Raw genomic sequence first — 19,899 nt, forward strand, 5'->3', positions numbered from 1 at the left:
AATCGATCCCCGATAGATCGATCACTACCCGCTGGATGGGCAGATAGTGAAGACGTACCCTGAGTGTTCCAATGAGCACTCTGGGTGCTCCAATCAGCACTCTGGGTGCAATGTTCTATGTAGATTTCCACATTTCGATCATGCTGGATGCTGCACACCACCCCTAAAGGCTTAAAGGTGCTCTTCCAGAATTATATACCAAATTCCAAACCACCAAGAAATCTGAAGTGCCCCTTAATCTGTCTTCTTTCCAATGGAATAGTAAGTCATTCCACTGACAAGACATGCACATTGAAAACTGCTGTAACACACCTCCTACAACGTCTTTATTCATTATAGAAAAGCATTATAAAATACCATACTATGTATGAAGGCAGGCGTGTTGCTTCGGTCACACTGAGTCGTGTGTGTATGCTCTGCTATTTCATGCAATTTACTTTTTCCAAGGACCGTTCTAGGAGCAGATTGTCCTTAGCCCTAATGTGAATACACAGATTGTGGAAGGCACACGGAACATCCTATGCAAGGGCCAGGGCCCATCATGATCGCTGCATTCAGGGAATGCAGGGATTGCTCTCTCCCTGCATCCCCAAAGTTGCAAATCAGCCCAAAAGTGGTGAGAGGGGTAAGGAGGAATCAGGGCCATGGGCCCACTTCCTATCCATGCCTGACTGGACAGGCTGCCTGATTCCAAGGGATGGTACAATTTGCACACTTGCCCTTCTGGCTAGAGAGCTCTGTCGATCAAGGGCGTTAGTGGCCTCCAGCAATGCAGTACTCTAGCTCCTGAGGCCAAAACCACCCCGAGCTTCCTCTGGGAGGATATGCATTGCCCCCTGTGAGGATCCAAGCACATGGCAACTTTATTAGAATTTTAGCAAATGCTGCAACCTTCCTTAGTTGCTCATGCACTCTCATTAAGGGTAATTTTTAAAAGTGCTGCTCAGCCTTTCAGCATAGCTCGCAGGTTTTTCAATTCAATGCAGGCCCCTTCCCTTGAAGTTCTGTGGACACTACTTTGGAACCTCTGACCTAGAGGAAGTTGTACGACACAGTCTGGGGGCACTGGAAGAGCTGCCCAGCCTGGATGCTTCCTCTGGAAGCTGGAAACATTGCTTGTTTCAATTAAATTAACGGACCCGAGTTGACAGGAAAATTAAATCAACTACATTTTATTTTTATTTACCAAACTAGACATTGACCCTGGATTCCAAATAGCAGAAGAACTTCTTACATGGACAGAAATATTTACTAGGTTACTAAACTGAAAGTAATTTTGCAGTTTAGCAATACAACAGATGAAGCATTTGAAGGATTTAAACATTTTTATTAGGGCTGTCAAGCGATTAAAAAATTAATCATGTGATTAATTGCTCTGTTAAGAATAGAATACCATTTATTTAAATATTTTTGGATGTTTTCTACATTTTCAAATATATTGATTTCAATTACAACACAGATTACAAAGTGTACAGTGCTCACTTTATATTTATTTTTTATTACAAATATTTGCACTGTAAAAAAAAGTATTTTTCAATTCATCTAATACAAGTACTGTAGTGCAATCTCGATCATGAAAGTTAAACTTACAAATGTAGAATTATGTACAAAAAAATAACTGCACTCAAAAACAAAACAATGTAAAACTTTAGAGCCTACAAGTCCATTCAGTCCTACTTCTTCAGCCAATTGCTCAGACAAACAAGTCTGTTTACATTTTCAGGAGATAATCATAGAATCATCGAACTGCAAGGGACCTCGAGAGGTCATCTAGTTCAGTCCCCTACACTCAAGACAGGACCAGTAGACCATCCCTGACAGGTGTTTGTCCAACCTGCTCTTAAAAATCCCCAATGATGGAGATTCCACAACCTCCCTAGGCAATTTATTCCAGTGCTTAACAACTCTGACAGCTAGGAAGTTTTTCCTAATGTCCAACCTAAACTGCTTCTTGTTTACAATGTCACCTGAAAGTGAGAATAGGTGTTCTCATGGCACTGTTATAGCCAGTGTCGTAAGGTATTTATGTGCCAGGAGGTGGTAAAGATTCATATGTCCCTTCATACTTCGCCCACCATTCCAGAATACATGCTTCCATGCTAATGAACAGTTCTGCTCAATAACAATCCAAAGCAGTGTGGACTGATGCACGTTCATGTTCATCATCTGAGTCCGATGCCACCAACAAAAGGTTGATTTTCTTTTTTGGTGGTTTGGGTTCTGTAGTTTTCGCATCAGAGTGTTGCTCTTTTAAGACTTCTGAAAACATGCTCCATACCTTGTTCCTCTCAGATTTTGGAAGGTACTTCAGATTCTTAAACCTTGGGTCAAGTGCTTTAGCTATCTTTAGAAATCTCACATAGGTACCTTCTTTGCGTTTTGTGAAATCTGCAGTGAAAGTGTTCTTAAAATGAATGTGTGCTGGGTCATCATCCAAGACTACTATAATATGAAATATATGGCAGAATGCAGGTAAAACAGAGCAGGAGACATACAATTCTCCCTCAAGGAGTTCAGTTACAAATTTAATGCATTATTTTTTTAACAAGCATCATTGGCATGGAAACACGTCCTCTGGAATGGTGGCGAAAGCATGAAGGTGCATATGAATGGTTAGCATATCTGGCACATAAATATCTTGAACAGTGCCATGAGAACACCTGTTCTCATTTTCAGGTGACATTGTAAATAAAAAGCAGGAAGCATTATGTCCCGTAAAAGTAAACAAATTTGTTTGTCATGGTGATTGGCTGAACAAGAAGTAGGACTGAGTGGACTTGTAGGCTCTAAAGTTTTATTACATTGTTTTGTTTTTTAGTGCAGTTATATAACAAAAAAAAATCTACATTTGTAAGTTGCACTTTCACTATAGAGATTGCACTATAGTACTTGTATGAGGTTAATTGAAAATTACTATTTCTTTTATCATTTTTACAGTGCAAATATTTGTAATAATAATATAAAGTGAACACTATACACTTTGCCTTCTGTGTTGTAAACTGAAATAAAATATTTGAAAATGTTGAAAAACATCCAAAATATTTAATAAATTTCGATTGGTATTCTATTGTTTAACAGTGTGATTAAAACTGTGATTAAATCACAATTATTTTTTGAGTTAATTGCGTGAGTTAAGTGCCATTAATCGACCGCCCTAATTTTTAGGTATTCGAGTATATTTCCTCCTAAGAAAAACTTGGCAACACAGATAGTTGAGGTAAGCAGTTGCTTGTAAATCATGATCAACATGCTACTCCTTGAAAAGTTCCCTCCTTTCAGGGATTAACTTGTGAAGAAGAAATAGAGCCAGAAAATTCAGCTGTGGTTATTTGAAACACCAATGTCTTTGCCTAAATGCTTTTGCCAGGCAGCACTAAATAATAGTGTTTGTTCTCTAATACATATGGATCTTACCAGGGTGGATTTGATTTAAATTAAATTGATTTAAATCACTAGTCAGGCAGACTCGATTTAATTATGGATTTCTACATAAAAGTGCATTCTTGTTGGTTGTTATAACCTTAATACATATTCTTCACAACTCAGAGATGGATGTAGGTTTCATTTTTAGAAGGTACACACGTTACATTTTTAAAGTGATTTATTTTGAAAACTTTTCAGATTAGTTTTACAGCCGTATCAGAAAATGAATGATTGTTTGGTTATTTCATTTACCAAAGGTAATTGAAGCAAATATTTATGAAGTCATTGGAAGGTGAACTATCTCCAATTCAACAGGTTAATCATTAATATTTGGAGGATTTTCTTGCCATGCTGTATTAGGAGGAGAACCTCACCAGACAGACATTTAAATTGTTTTATTTAACTAAAATAACTGGATTTTTTTTCTTCAACAGCACACAATATTTTAACAAAACAAGCATATGAATTTTTGAATTTAGTTAAACATTCAAGTTTTTAAAACATCAGGTTTGTTTTTCTTAAAATTGTTTTTAACTAAAATAGTTAAAACAAAAACTAAAAATTAAATAGACTATGTCAGCAAGGTAAACATGAGAAACTTAAAATGTTGGCTTCTGCAGCTAACTCAGTCGTCTTCACCTTCGTTTTCCTGTTCGTTTGGGACCTGGAAAAGCAGGCAAGCTTGTTTTTCTTTTCCAGACTATGAACAATTTCTCAATTAGGAATGAATTAGTCCAGAGGAAGACAATATTCTTTCTATACTGGCAGAAGAAGTGACTGTTGTTAAAAGTGAGATTATCACTTCAACAGTCTCTGTATCCAAGTGCTTAAGTGACTTCCACCAGTTCACTGGTGTGACTTTCTTTAAAACATCATCAGCAAACAGATTTCTTGAATGGTTCACCCTCAGCTCTGAGGTTTATTATAGTTGGCATTATGGAGGGATGATAATGTCCATGTCAGAGCCAACTCGTCTTCTTCAGCAGTTAAGGTTTGACCCTGGTACCGAGTACTGAGAATATCTGCAAGAAAATGAGCTGGAGATAGTGCTTGTTCCATTCGTTTTTTTCATGCTTGTAATTTAACTCTGTAATTGCATTTTTCTCTTTTTAAGATTTCACTCGGTTCCTTCCAAATTTCAACAGCGTCAGCAATAAAGCTGCTATTTCCCTGCATTTTGTTCAAGGCTCCAGAAATAGGCTTCAGGGTACTCAGCATGTGTTCAACATTTCTCTTAAGCCCAATGTTGAGAACTTTGGCTGTGATAGTGCCATCTATTTTTTCACGATTTTGTTCACAAAGTGTCATCAGATTAGGCCAGTTCTTGATACAGTGCTCAAAACAGTCCACTACTGAGTTCCATCGCACGTCTTGTGGGAGAGTTAGCTTGGCTCCTTCCACTTTTTTTCAGAGCAGCTGCTGCAAAGTGGTTGTTACGGAAGAATTTTGCAATTTCAACATTAGCCTTTATTTTTGGAACACTGAAGTCTTTAGCTAGTAGGTGCATCAAATGAGCACTGCAACCATATGTTATTAGCTTGGGACTCTCTTCACTGTCTTCTAAATTTCTTCTCATCTTGGATACATTTGCAGCATTGCCTGTGACCAAGCTGCGTACAAGACATTTGAATTCCTCCCCCCCCACAGTTTGTTATAGCTTTTACTGCTACTTCTTGTAAGCATTCTGTTGTGTGTGCATTTCCTGATGCATCAATTGTTTCTGTAAGGAAGACATTCCCTTCTTCTGTTGTCACACGAGCACATACAACAGGATGATTGTGGACAATGCGCCACCCATCAAGACTCAGGTTAACAATTTCACCCTCTAGACCAGGGGTCTCAAACCCAATTTACCTTAGGGCCAGTGCCAGTCCTCAATTCTCCCAGCGGGCCAATAATGTCACTCATGCTTCCCAGAACCCGCCTCTCAAACTCTGCCCCCCAAACTCCGACCCCCCCACCTGCCTAAGGCTCTGGGAGGGAGTTTGGGTGCGGGAGGTGGTCTGGGGTAGGGGATTGGGGTGCAGGCTCTGGGAGGGAGTTTGGGCAGGGGAGAGGGTCTGGGGCGCAGACTCGGGGATGGAGTTTGGGTGCTGGCGCAGGAGGAGGGGGAAGGGGTGCAGGCTCTTGGAGGGAGTTTGGGGGCGGGAGGGGATGTGTGGGAAGGGGATGCAGGCTCTGGGAGGGAGGTGCAGCACTTACCTGGGGCTCCCCCAAGCACCACCCCCACAGCTTCCCATTGTCTGAAGGGCGCTCAGGGCGGGGGCAGCGCGCAGAGGCACAGCCCTGCCCCAGGGCCGCAGGGAGGGACCCGCAGCCACTGGAGCGAGTGCACAGGAAGCCGCTGAGCTCCGCTGCGCTGCCAGTGGTGGGCAGGGCCTCAGGTGACACACGGGTGGGGGGTGGCAACGGGGCCAAGGGAGAGACCTGGCCCAAAAATTGCTGGAGCCCTGCAGGCCACATTGGGGAGGTTCTCGGGCCGCAGATGGCCCGTGGGCCAGGAGTTTGAGACCCCTGTGCTAGACCTTTTGCACACTGCTCAATTTCTCTTTCATACACTTTATCCAGCAATTTGCCTGCGACATCTGCTCTGTTGGGTGGACTGTATCCTGGTCTTAATGACTGAACCATGTTAATGAAGTGTGGGTTCTCAATCATACGGAACGGAGAGTTTGTTGCATAAACAAACTGGGCAAATTTTTCCATTAATTACCTCTTTTTGTAATCTGCTGGTTCTTATCACAAACTTATCTATGGTTGTTTCTGGATGATGGAGATTTTTTCTTCTTTTTTGCTGCAGGTGATCTACTGTGGCTATGTGACATACATGATGTGACTGAAACACTGTCATTGGCAGATAACTCTGAAACTATAGAAAATGATGGTGATCTTGAAGGTGGAGAGTCTTCAGAATCCTGCACGTTGAGGATGGATTCCCCTAAACAAAATAAGTCAATGCAGTTATTTAATTATTACCACCATACCGCTCATTTAGTATTACTCAATGCATTCACTGACACTCAGTACTACTTTAAAAGGTGAAATTGTAAAAGGAAGATCTGCCTATTTCAGCTATTTATTTTTTATCACAACTGCATCTAAAATGATAGTACCATAGAGTAACAACTATATTTTTTGCTCCAACATGAGAATTCAAGAATAGTCCAGAAGGAAGACAGGCAGTCCTTAAGAAAGAAGTACGAAATTAAAAAAAAAAAAAAAATGTTTACCAACCTGAAGATCCTGCATGTTCAGACATGTTCCTTTCATCACCTTCAACTCTGCTTCCTCCTGAGAAGGAACACTTCTCATGATGTTGTTTCATTGGGGCAACCAGGCCTTGCATTTCTTTGTTGCACTGTTTGCATTTTGCACACATGCCTTTCTTACCCACAGGTAGAGGAGCTTCTTTAAAATATTCCCAAACTGCGTCTCTTTTATGGCCTGCTGCCATTATAGGTTTTCCCTTCTAGTGAGAGAATGGTACGGTAGATCTCAAATCAATGAAGACTACACTCAGAAAGACCTGAAGACGTCTGGAATATGCTGCTCAAACAGTTTCACTTTTGTTTCTACTGCCTGTCCCTCCCTTCTCACATTTATCTCCAGACGTCTTCTCCTTGACCAGATCTATTCCGCCCCCAACAGTCTATTCATTGAAGTATTTGAAACTTTGCACTTTTAGAGAGAGGTAAAGGATTGACTCTGTGTACATAAATTTGCACAGGGACAATAGGGTTCAGGTCTGTTATTTCTCACCTCTCTATATAATTTATTTAAAAACACTTTTGCTGTTAACAAGCATGTTATCTCTGGAGACACAAAGCCACAGTTTGAGAACTGCAAAACTAAGCATCTCTGATGGTATCTTCTAGACTGAGCACTGAGTCCCATTGGGTAGACAGAAAGATTAACCTAAATAATCTATACAGAAGCCCCTGGAACCCCATAAGATTGGGTCCCTAATCCATGAACTATTGGAACTCATTTACAAAAACTTTCCTTAGACTTTACATGAATATATTGTCTCATACTATAGAATTAGAATTTATAATCCCTATTCCATAAGGAGGTATCTTTGAGCTATAATGTATCTTAATTAAAACTATCTTTAGATAGGTTTTTTCCCTTAAGCATTTTATAAAAAAAAAAAAATCAGATTTAAATAAAAAAAATCAGATTTTATTTTATTTTTTTTAAAACATTGATTTTTATCCACCCTGGATCTTACCATAACAAAGAGTGCAGCGCTGAAATGTTTCCAACAATGGCTCATAGCTGTTCTCTTGATTAATATTTATTACCTGGAAGAATCCAGTATCATCCATCTAGACAGAACAATAACAAAAGGATTTAGTGCAGAAGGCAAGTGGTAAGTTTTACCTTAAAACAGTTTCTTTGAATGCTGTACAACTGTGTTCACATCAGGCATTCATAGAGAATTACATTCATTCCTAAGTGTCAGGCATTCAACCCCTAAGCCACCTATAACCAACAGCAATTTTGTACATTCTCCAGCATGACAAACTTCAGCGACCCTGAAAACCTCTAGAGAAACCTCCAATTTCCCAACTACCCTTCAGTGATGAACTTGGGTTCCGTCTGTCTTTGCACTGGGCTCCAGCTTGGCACCTACACACTAAAGTTTTGCCCTCTATAGGGGCTGGAGTGTTCCAAATCTCAGAGTCAGCCAACTTGTGTGATTTGGAGTGTTTCATCTGACACACAGTTAATTCAGTAGAAAACTGGTGTGACTTTAGATGAGTGTCCAAAAATAAGGCACTGCATACTCTAGTTTTTCGAGCAGAAGTATGGATTGAGAATAATTCTCAAAACAAAAATGCTACACTGAGTGTTTCCAAACACTAGCTACTCCTTAGAAAGTAATGACCCCCTGCCCTTTAGTGTCTCCTTGAACAGAATTCCCATGGACTTCAATGTAGGGGCTAAAAGGACTGTATGCTGAAACTGGGAATCAGTGACACCAGGCATCTTATTCTATTCTGAAATGGTTCTCTTTCCACTGATGTAATGTAACACAAGCTATGAGTTATTATGTAAAGGGAGAGGGGAAAAGGGGCAGAAGTGAGTGATGCAGAAAAATTCTATGCCCACTTTCTGGGCTTGCTTAGGAATTTTTATTCTTAGCCAACACTGATTTGGCAGACTATTGGGTCTGATATATTTAAGAAACATGCCATGTATCCCTCAACTACCTATTTCTAGATTTCTTACTCCATGCTTCCATCTCTCACCCTTTAAACAGGCCTTTAAATTACCGTAAAGCCCAAATCTGTAGCCTTTAAAAAAATACTGTCACAGGTTGACACTGGCCCTTTAAGAGAGAAGAGGACAGTGCACCTATGACTGGTCAGTTGACCCCCAATTAGGCTTAAAAGAGGGAACCTCAGTTTGGCCTTACAGGGGAGAGAGAGACCCAGTGAGTCAGAGCTGCTCAAGAGCAATGACTGAAAAGAACAGAGAAGGGCAGTTGTGAGCTGTCCAAGGAGAAGAGGAGAGAGACAGGGAGAAACAGTAGCAATGGAGAGCTGTACAGAGAGCCACTGGAAAGAGCAAGAGGTCAGTGGTGGGGCTTGGCCAGAGCTGGGGAACCCTGAGGAGCTAAAAGAGAGCTCATGCAGAAGCCCCTATGAAGAAGGGGAAAAACCTGGCTGGTTGGGAGAAGCTGAGCCCAAAGCAAGAAGGGTTGATGCTGGAGGGGGGAACCCGGGATAGGGGTCACAGGCAGAGAGGCCTGTGAGAGTAGAACACTAGGGGAAGCCCCCTTGCAGCAAGCCTGAGTGGAGGGCTGCAGGAACCAGAGCCCAAAACAAGGGGGTTGTTCTGGAGGGATATTCCCTGAGCAGGGGTAGGACTCTCAGGGAGGGAAGCCTGGCTCAGTGGAACACTGTGGAGAGTTCTGTTCCAGGAGACCTCCCTTGGGGCTATGGGAGAAGAGTTGTGGGTCTTGGAACACCCAGGTAGATGCCCTGGAGAGTGGGGCCCTGGAACAGGGGCTAACGCAACTGGGACAGAGTGGTTAGTAACTCTCGGGTGACCTTTGCATGGGATTGATGAGCTGCTGCGTTGTAACCATGTTTAACTTTGGGGGTTTGAGAAGAACTGTTTTACTACGAGTCATCTGTGGACTGTGATCCTTTTACTAATATAAAGGATTTGAATTTTCTGCTGAGAGAGACAATGTTCCTATCCACAGGTGGATTCCAAGGGGAAACTGAGGTAGATGCAGCACCCTGCTGCAGAAGGGCTCCTTGTGTAGGGGCCGTCCTACTCCACATCCCTTTGTTAAGATTATTTCTCTGAATAGTGTCTTCAACTATATCTTTGTTTAGCTTCTAGTCTTTCTCCTTGAAAGAGATTACAGGGTTTCCAAGGAAATCCATGACATGCTTTATTGTAAAGCAATTTTTACAACATCAAAGCACAGAATGTTGAAGCTGTAAAATTCCAACTGATTTTTCTCCTTTCCAGTAAAAAATGCTGCAAAAAGAACTCTCTCTTCTGTGCTTAGTTGTGCTGCAGTACGTTCTCTGAACACACTTTTAGACACCGAGTAATGAGTGCTGTAAGGGCTCGAGTCCTGCTCATCTTGCTCATGTGATCAGCGTTTGGCCCAAGACAGTGTTCTCCTATAATGGTACTGTGGTAACAGGAAATGTCACCACAGAACAAGTTAGCTGAACAGGAACTATATGTAACATTAGATGCCCCAAACTGTGTTAGAGAAACATTAAAGTTATAAAAAGAAAAGGAGTACTTGTGGCACCTTAGAGACTAACCAATTTATTTGAGCATGAGCTTTCGTGAGCTACAGCTCGCTTGAGCTGTAGCTCACGAAAGCTCATGCTCAGATAAATTGGTTAGTCTCTAAGGTGCCACAAGTACTCCTTTTCTTTTTGCGAATACAGACTAACACGGCTGTTACTCTGAAACCTGTCATTAAAGTTATACTGACTGTTAAAATAAGGAAAAAAAATATAGAAATCCAAACTTATATTTCCTACAGCTATGCAAACCTAGCCACATTGCACAGATCTGCTCTTTGATCTGTTGCTGTTGCTAAATCCAGAGCTGAAATTGCTCTGCTACCCTAAAACAATGACTGAAGTGTGGGTCTCCATATTCAGTGTGCCTCAGTGATTTCCATACCAAGTCTGCACAGTTTGCAAGAAGATATTTTTTCTGTCTGACCCCCCACCAACTCAGCTAAGCTGTTGACAGTCAACTTGGGTTCTTTCCATTTCACACATCATCAATGCTAATACAGATTCTGCATATTCCCCCAGCTACAAGTATGCAACCCTGTTATCGTTAGATTATGTAACCAGTGATTACCCTCTGCAAGCCACCACATAATTAAGAATTAAAGTGTTTTTCTTCATAAGATGCCCTGCTCTCTCTACCACTGTTATTTGAAAGATTTCCTTTTCACAAATGCTAATAGTTCCACAAACACATTGCTTCGGTAGTGAACTCTACAGCTTTCAAGCACACTGGGTCTGATTCTCCACTGCCTTGCCCCTTGTGTAGTCGTCATTTACCCCCCAAGCAGAGTGAGTGGAACACACCACTATTCTGGTTAGGTACCGTTTTGCTGCCATTCTGCACTCACTTTGCACAGGGGTAAATGACAGACAACGTAAGGTGTAAGGCAGTGGAGAATCAGGCTGGGTTTTCTTGAATTTATTAAATACTCTGGTTAAGCACCAAGTCCTACAATTTTTACAAGATGCATAGTCCTTATAGAAGTAGTTCTACTGACTTGAATGGGATCACTAGCATTAATAAGGACTATTCATGTAAGTGCTGCAGGATTTGACCCAATATATGATCACAAATAACCAATACAATGAGCAAGATCTGTCCTTGGTGTAAGATAATGGAGATAATGAAGTTAATGGAGTTACACCAAAGGACGAATGCGACCCACTATGTTTTGAAGGCGGTGAAATACAAAGTCTTGTTACTGAACATCAAAAAGAAAACGTTCTTACCGCAAAAGCACGACTGAGGAGGGGAACATCATTAAAAGCGAGAACTATTGGAACAATATCAAACGCAACATACTCCAGAACTGCTGTGTTAATAGACAATTCATCTGCAGATGGCCCATTGCTGAAAAACACTGCTACTTTTCTCACATTAGGACCTTGGCGAGTTCGTTTGAAAACATTCTTGGCAACGAATCTCATCGCTCCGGCAATATCCCGTTCACTTGAGGATCTCTCATAAGCCACATTATTAAGTTTGTTGAGGAGCTGATTCTTGTTGTAGAACTCGGAGAAGCGGATCAGATAATGAGTATTGGAATTGTAGGACACAACAGCAACTCTAGCTCCCACTGGGCAGTTGCTGTCTCTAATTTTGGTGGCATTCACTACTGATATTACAATCTCTCTCATTCTTTCAAATAACTGGGATGTGACATCCTGGGATATTTCCAAAGCAAACACTAGTTCCGTTGGATATACTGGGCATTCTGGTTTTTCTAGAAGATAAAAAACAGTTGTTATACAAATCACACAAGATAAAAAATGCAAGCTATTTTAAAGTGATTAATAACTATTTCATTTTACTTTCCCTAGATAGCCTGATATGTTGCATGCCATCTAGGGACTCACTCTACAGAAAATGATACAAGGGCAGGTCGTGCTGGGGCACAGTTCAGGAATGCAATGAGACTGAGGAGTGCGTGTGCTGGACACAATTGCAATCCCTGTACTCCTTCGAACAGGGGGGAAGGGAGGGGCAGGGAGAATCCAAAGTCATAGTCTTGCCCCCTCCCATGCCACATAAAGGTTAGCGAAACTGGCGGGGTGCAGAGGGGGGATTATGGAGCACTTCCCTTCCTGTCCGGAAGGTCCAGAAGGGATTGCGTTTCCTGAGGCACAATCACTCCTGGAGCGCTCTCGGTGGTAACGTTGTTCTGTACTGCCCCCAGCTCCATGCTCATCAGGCACAATGGGTCCTACCATGTCTATTGTACTTTACTTAAATGCAACACTAAGCCTTGGAAAAGCATGGGATGCGTCTATGATTAAATACATTTCAGTGCGTTTAGTGGCTCCAAATGGTAGTAGAGGCACATGATGTTCGGAAAGACAGCTGAAAATAAAGCTAGTGAACGGAAAGGAAATGGTAATCTAAGCTCATGGTATGGGCCATAAAGAGGACCATGATGGTACCCAAAGGTTGTTATAACATAAGAGAAAACTCAGAGAAAAGAGAAACACCAAAATGACTAACAAATGAAGAGAATTGGTAGGTAAGGTCCCGTGGGAAGAAAATTTAAGGGCTAAAGGAGTTCACAGGAGAGCTGTGAAACAGAAGTTTCTCAAAGAGACGGCATTGAAGGAGCAACAGCAAACTATCCTCATGCAAAGGAAAGATAGGAAGACTAATAAGAGGACAATATGGCTCCATGAGGAGCTCTTTAATAGTCTGACAATCAAAAAGGAATCCTACAAAGAGTAGACACATGGACAAATTACTAAGGATTAATACAAAAGAATAGCGCAAGCAAGTAGGGACAAAATCAGAAAGGCTAAGGCACAAAATGTACAAGGGACATAAAAAGGCAACAACAAGAGGTTCTAACAATACATTAGGAGAAGTGAAAGATGAAGGAAAGTATAGGTCCTTTACTTAGCTATGAAAAAGAGCTAATAACTGGATGGCATCAAGAAGGCTGAGATGTTTAATGCCTGTTTTGCTTCAGTCTTCTCTAAAAAGGTAAACTGTGACCAGGTGCTTAACACAATTAATATTAACAACAAGGGGGAAGGAACACTAGCCAAAATAGGGGAAGAACAAGTTAAAGAATATTTAGATAAGGAATATGTATTCTAGTCAGCAGGGCCTGATGAAATTCACCCTATTGTACTTAAGGAACTAGGCTGAAGGAATCTTGGAACCATTAGTGATTATCTTTTAGAACTCATGGAAGTTGGGTGAGGTCCCAGAGGGCTGGAGAAGGGCAAACATAGCACTTATCTTTAAAAAGGGGAACAAAGAGGATCTAGGGAATTATAGACCTAAATTTCAATATCAGGAAAGATACTGGAACAAATTATTAAACAATCAATTTGTAAGCACCTAGAGGATAACAGGATTATAAATCATAGCCAACGTAGACATGTGAAGAACAAATCATACCTAAAAAACATAAATTTTCTTCTTTGACAGGGTTACTGGCCTAGTGGATAGGTGGAAAGCAGTAGACAAGATATATCTTGATTTTAGTAGGGCTTTTGACACAGTCCCACATGACAGTCTCATAAGCAAGCTAGGGAAATATGGTTTAAATAAATTATTAAAATGTGGGTACACAACTAGTTGATTGATAACTATTCTTTGAATAGAGTCTATGGTCCACTGTCAAAGTGGGGAGACTTATCTAGTGGAGTCATGCAGAGGTCTGACATAGATCCAGCACTATTCAACGTTTTCATTAAATGACTTGGACAATGGAGTGAAGCTTAGGTTATACTTATAAAATTTGCAGATGACACCAAGCTGGGAGGGGTTGAAAGCACTTTGGAGGACAGGATTAGAATTCAAAATGACCATGATAAATTGGAGAATTGGTCTAAAATCAACAAGATGAAATACAACAAAGACATGTGCAAAGTACTACACTTAGGATAAATAAAATGCACAGTTACAAAATGAGAAATAGCTGGCTAGGTCGTGGTACTACTGAAAAGGATATGGGGGTGATATTGGATCACAAATTGAATGAGTTAACAATGTGATGCAGTTGCAAAAAAGGCTAATATTCTGGGATATATTAACAGGAGTGTCATATGTAAGGCACACAAGGTAATTGTCCTGCTCTACTTGACACTGGTGAAGCCTCAGGAGGAGTACTGCATCCAGTTCTAGGCACCATGCTTTAAGAAAGATGTGGACAAATTAGATTGTGTGTCCAGAGAAGAGCAACAAAACTGATAAAAGATTTAGAAAAGCTGACCTATGAGGAAAGGTTAAAAACTGGACAGGTTTAGTCTTGAGAAAAGAAGGCTGATGGGGGACCTGGTAAAAAAAGTCTTAAAATATATTAAGGGTTGTTATAAAGAGGATGGTGATCAATTATTCTCCAAGTCCACTGAAGGTAGGACAATAAATAATAGGCTTAATCTGCAGTAAGGGAGATTTAGGTTAGGTATTAGAAAAAACTTTCTAACTACAGTATAAGGATTGGTTTCAGAGTAACAGCTGTGTTAGTCTGTATTCGCAAAAAGAAAAAAGGAGTACTTGTGGCACCTTAGAGACTAACCAATTTATTTGAGCATAAGCTTTCGTGAGCTACAGCTCACTTCATCGGATGCATTGTTGAGGTTGTGGAATCTCCATCATTGAAGGATTTTCAGAACAGATTAGACAAACACCTGTCAGGGATGGTCTTGCCTCAGTGCAGGAGGCTGGATTAGATGACCTTTCAAGATCCCTTCCAGCACTACATTTCTATGATTAATCTATCACCAATGAGTGATGAGGTAACTTGGCTGGAATGGTGAGTCAATTAACTGTAGAAACCAAGCTAGCTTTTTAATGGGGTGTGGATCAGGAATGGAGTGTGTCAGAGACTTGGAGGTTAGGCCATAAAGTCATGGAACTGAAAAAGATCTTGAGGGAAGGCAAAAGCAGAAAAGCAAAGTCAAGATCAGAACACTGACAGAGAAACTATGGTTTGATAAGGCTGGGGATTTTGGGGGGGAGTGGGATGTAAAGCAGCAAGGAGGAGTGGAAGGGGATGAAGATAAGAACAGATATGGAGGGCTGGAGAAGGGGAATGTGACAGAATATAGCCACACCCTATACTGTATTGTAATTATCTTTGTATGAAGTATCTTTGTATGAAGTATGCCTTGTGAGGTATCATTTGAAAACTCACAATTCGCTGGTCATTATTATCCTGATAAAATATGATAATAAATATGAGCATAAACTTTCGTGACATCCGATGAAGTGAGCTGTAGCTCACGAAAGCTTATGCTCAAATAAATTTGTTAGTCTCTAAGGTGCCACAAGTACTCCTTTTCTTTTTGTGAATACAGACTAACATGGCTGCTACTCTGAAAACTATAAAAAAGAGGAACAAACGCCCCAAGCTTCCATGCTGGAGGCTGTTTGTGAGCAGTCAAACATTGTAAAGGGCATCCCAGGTTAGAGGGCATGGGTGACACAGCTATTCGTTAGTCTGGATTGTACCCTGGATGTGTCAGAGTCAGAGAACAAAATTCATCATCAGTTTGAAGAAGTGAGGCAACACTGCAATGTGTAGGGAGTGGACCCTGTCTGTGTCCTTAAGAGAGACCAGAAAAACAAAAAAAAAAAAGGAGCGGGAACAACACAGGAAAAGCAACAAGACAAAGATATAAGAGAAATAAAAAATACAAAAGACGACTATATACTGCTTTGGAATTGGTAAAAGTAAAATTCCAGGAGATTAGCTATATGGGGGCTTTACCACTATCGAAGACAAATGATGCAAAGGATTGAGGATGCTAATACACCAAGAAGCAAATCAGAAACATACAAGAAAACGCCACGAGAATATAAGCTGAAAATATTCATACAATGGGAATCAGTGATGGACTGGACCGTAAACTTAAAAGATTTGTGGAAATTAAACTAAAAATATCCTTCTTTTTGGTTCAGTGCATGATCCTACCAACTTCAGTACATCTGAAACTGCAATTATATGCAGACTGTGAGGACAGCAAACTCGTAAGTGTGAATTGTTGTCAAGGGTGACACTCAATGTGAAGAAATTCTTGATTAAAGGAAGAATACTGGTTTCTCATTCCTGCTGTGGACACAGCAATCACAACACACAACAATCACTCTGACCAGTTAAAGAGAAGCACTGATGGCCCCTTTCTGATCACATGTCCAATCCTCTTTATCCCACAGTGGAGGACTCCAATGCAGGGCCTTGAAAATTGTGAGTATAAAAGTAGCACTCTGAGAAGGCCAATGAGAACTTCTGGGAGTGAGAGGAGAAGAAAACAATGGGGTAGGTTTTCCCAAGGGATTTCCCCTGAAAAGTATATTTATTTGCAAAGTTGCCTCAGATGCTAGGTACTTCATCAGATATTGAGGAAGACGAATGAAGTTTTAAGGCAAAATCATCCTGCAATTCCCACAAACGTGAGTAAACCTCAAAGAGCCATAGAAGTAAAACCTTACGTCATGTGAGCTATCCAATTGACTACAAAGTTACTCATGTGAGGGCTGCAGGGTAAGTGACATAATTTGCAGTTTTAGTGGTTAAAAGGCAAGTAATCCAGAGAGTATCTTTACAGTAATGGCCTAAATTTCAGATCATCCACATCTCCCACTGCATTGAATGGAAATGCAGATGTTCAGAACCTCTCAAATCAGGTAACAAAGGAACTAGAATAACTCAGAAGGACACAGGGCCAGGAGCTAAGTGTTATTTTCTTGGTTTTTTCTAGCTGTAGCTGGAAAGCAAGATATCAAGATAGACAGGGATCAACTGAACTCTAGTTTATGTTGTCTTATCTAGTCACTGAACTCTGCTGATACAAGATTAGCTAATGGGGATTCACATAGCCAGCACTAGCTGACCTGAAGTTCTCAAAAATAGAGGTAAAGCAGGGTGAATATTTATTTTAAAATCTGCATCAGTACAGCATGCTCAGGGACAAGCTATCAATGAGGAAATAAAGCAGAAAGGGTATGCCTATTGGAAGAAAAGTCTGACAAATTAAGAAGTAGTGATATGATGGGCAGGGAATGAGATGCATGCTCTCTTTACAGAATTGCAGAACTACAGTTGTTCCGCTTAGTTAGCTAGAGACAAACAGTGGCTGATCTCTCAGTAGGTGGGGAGCTTAAAGAAGTGAAACTCCAGACCAAAACTGGTACTCCAGATCAAAAGTGAGGTCTTTACCTAAACCACCTTCCCAGACACATTGATACATTAAGATTTTAGTTAAAATAATGTAATAATAAACAAACAGTACTCACCCCGCCAACAAGCTAAACAAAAAAGGGAAAAAATTATATAGCATGTTTTTAAAACAATCCTAAAATCTCTTTAAAAAAAGAAAATGTGTACAGTCATGGATTGCACATCTATAATTTCACAGCATTCCCTGTGCATGCAAAACACTCACTGGTTTCAGTGGAAGTTGTTAGGTGCACAGGGAGTTCAGCTTCGGTCCCTGAATTTGCACTGCATGTTCTTATTGTAGATTTCTATGGTCCCTGGTTTCTAACAGCGTTTAGAGAAATAGATGTAACTCGGCAAATGATCCAAACTCCTGACTTTGTTTCGGCAAATTCCACGTTCGAGACACTGGACAGAAACATTCTAACGTTTTCCCAAATACTCTTTGCTTAGCCTAGCTCAGCTCAGCTGAACTTTCACTGAAGATCAAGATTAGTCACATGAGTAAGGGTCCATAATCTGTATTTAAGATTAAATTACATTATTTTATGTAAATCACTTACTTATCTTCCCTTCAGGGCACTCGGGGCACCTTCATTATTCATACAGACACTAGCCCTTTCCAAGTGCCCCAAGCACCTAATTTCCATGAAGGCTATTTTATACACAACAAAGGGAACACAGATCCCTCTAACAGCTACTGCCATTTAAAACAGTCTTATATTTCAAAAGAGGGTTTTTTGTTTGTTTCATAATTTTTGAACTTTCAAAGGAAATCAGAGAAGCATGTTAGAAATGCTCATGCAGAGTTACCGACTGATTACTAGAAAACTAGATGTTTTCCAATTCACTTAGTACACGGTACAAACACAGCTAAAACAGCCTCATAAAAAGGATCTACTGTGAGCTAAAAATACTCTCTGAAATGAAGGTTGTTTACTTGTCAAGCAGTTACTCTCTTTTGCACGTAAATGGCCGTTAAGTGTGTAAATTGAAAAATAACTGGTCGGTAGAACTTGATTTTCTTTCCCTAAAATATCACTTCAAGTGCTGACCCTTTGGGTGAGGCAATTTTATAAAGCAAGATACAGTACTTACGGCTGTGTCTGCGCACGTAGTCAATGAGTTCACATGGCTGCAGAACACAAACAAAACGAAGAGAAAGAAAGGAATTCTTAGCTGATGAAGTGCTTTATTTCTTAATGTATACTGAATGTAGAACATGCCAGAGATACATACGGGAAAAGGGTGCAGTCCCATTGTTCCTTTAGCGCCCTATAAGAACAAGATTGTAGATTACTAGATAATTTAAAGCTTTCAACTGCCTGGATAATTAAAATAATTCAACTGCGAGAATGTCTTGTACAACAAGACAATCATACCAGAACTTGACTGTACTGTATATTTTCTCTCTATTCATTTAATATGTATTGTGGTATGCTGGCAATTTAAGTTCCAGAATGGTGGGATCATGATACCCAAACAGAAACAGAATGAGTTAATTTTATTTTAATTGGGTTTGGAGAGAGAGAGAAGAATGAATAAATAATTAATATATATGGGAATCCAAGTGTTCAGGACCTTTGAAAATCAGGTGTAATGTTGCTGCCCCTAAGCATCAGTCCAATATATCTTTGTGTGACATCACTTGGGCATAAGCAGCAGTAATGATTACTAACAAAAATTAGATTTGAGTAGAGTCCAGGTTCAATTTCTGAGATGAGTGAAATCTCAGCTCACTTTTATAGGGATCTTTTAATTCCAGCCTGTGATTACAAAAAACTCTCTGAAAACAGCCATAAGCTGCAAACTTCAGACATGGCTAGAAAAGATTCCAAAAACCAGATATATGTTCCTAATTTTAAAAAAATATTGCAACACACGTGTTGTTCTTTAATTGCCAGTTTTCAGGAGAGGCCCAAGGTCCAAATGAAAAAAAGGTTGCAACTACATTTTAAGTTCAATTAGGCATTTAAATACTTGTCTAGATTTGCATGCAAAATTAGATTTGGGCATCTAAATAATCATTTGCACATGCAAATACCTGATTTGTGCTCTCAGTTGCAGTAGAGTGAAAATTTAGACACACAATTACATGCATAGACGTTGGGTCTCTTTTTTCTGAAAATCTGACCCTAGAATTTTAGTTCAAAGTATTGTAACGTAATTTGATACACAAACAAACACACAAACTTATTGTCATATTGCTGGCGAAAATACAGAATTAGCATTTTCAAAGTGACATAACCAAGCAGCTTACAAGAGACCTACCTCCAGCACCCCAAAATGTGAGTGTATTAATGATTTAGACTATTGAACGCATACTGTAGCCTGAGACCGGGAGAAAAAATCACCTATCCTCACCTTCAAATTTAAAGGGAGTACCTTTTCATGCAAATAAAATTACATACACTTCATGTGGTCAATTCATACCCTGGGTCCCAGAGGTCCACTGTCTCCTGGAATTCCCTTCTCACCAGGATAACCTGCAACACCCTGGAAACATTGGCATAAATTAGACAGACAGACAGACA

At 40.3% G+C, this 19,899-nt stretch overlaps 1 protein-coding gene across 3 annotated transcripts in view; it reads right to left on the reverse strand.

The window, feature by feature from the left end:
* Positions 1-19,899, reverse strand: part of COL6A6 (collagen type VI alpha 6 chain) — a 102,738-nt gene that overhangs the window by 9,674 nt on the left and 73,165 nt on the right. For all 3 annotated transcript variants that reach the window (XM_043540819.1, XM_043540820.1, XM_043540821.1), the window contains 6 exons: positions 19,799-19,861; positions 18,605-18,640; positions 18,464-18,500; positions 17,443-17,454; positions 11,439-11,932; positions 7,655-7,751 (listed from right to left, as the gene is read on the reverse strand). In XM_043540819.1, the coding sequence (XP_043396754.1) occupies positions 7,655-7,751; positions 11,439-11,932; positions 17,443-17,454; positions 18,464-18,500; positions 18,605-18,640; positions 19,799-19,861 (739 nt within the window). The remainder of the gene's footprint in view (positions 1-7,654; positions 7,752-11,438; positions 11,933-17,442; positions 17,455-18,463; positions 18,501-18,604; positions 18,641-19,798; positions 19,862-19,899) is intronic.

The sequence above is a fragment of the Chelonia mydas genome, chromosome 2 (genome assembly GCF_015237465.2).
Source record: "Chelonia mydas isolate rCheMyd1 chromosome 2, rCheMyd1.pri.v2, whole genome shotgun sequence".
Taxonomy (NCBI): domain Eukaryota; kingdom Metazoa; phylum Chordata; order Testudines; family Cheloniidae; genus Chelonia; species Chelonia mydas.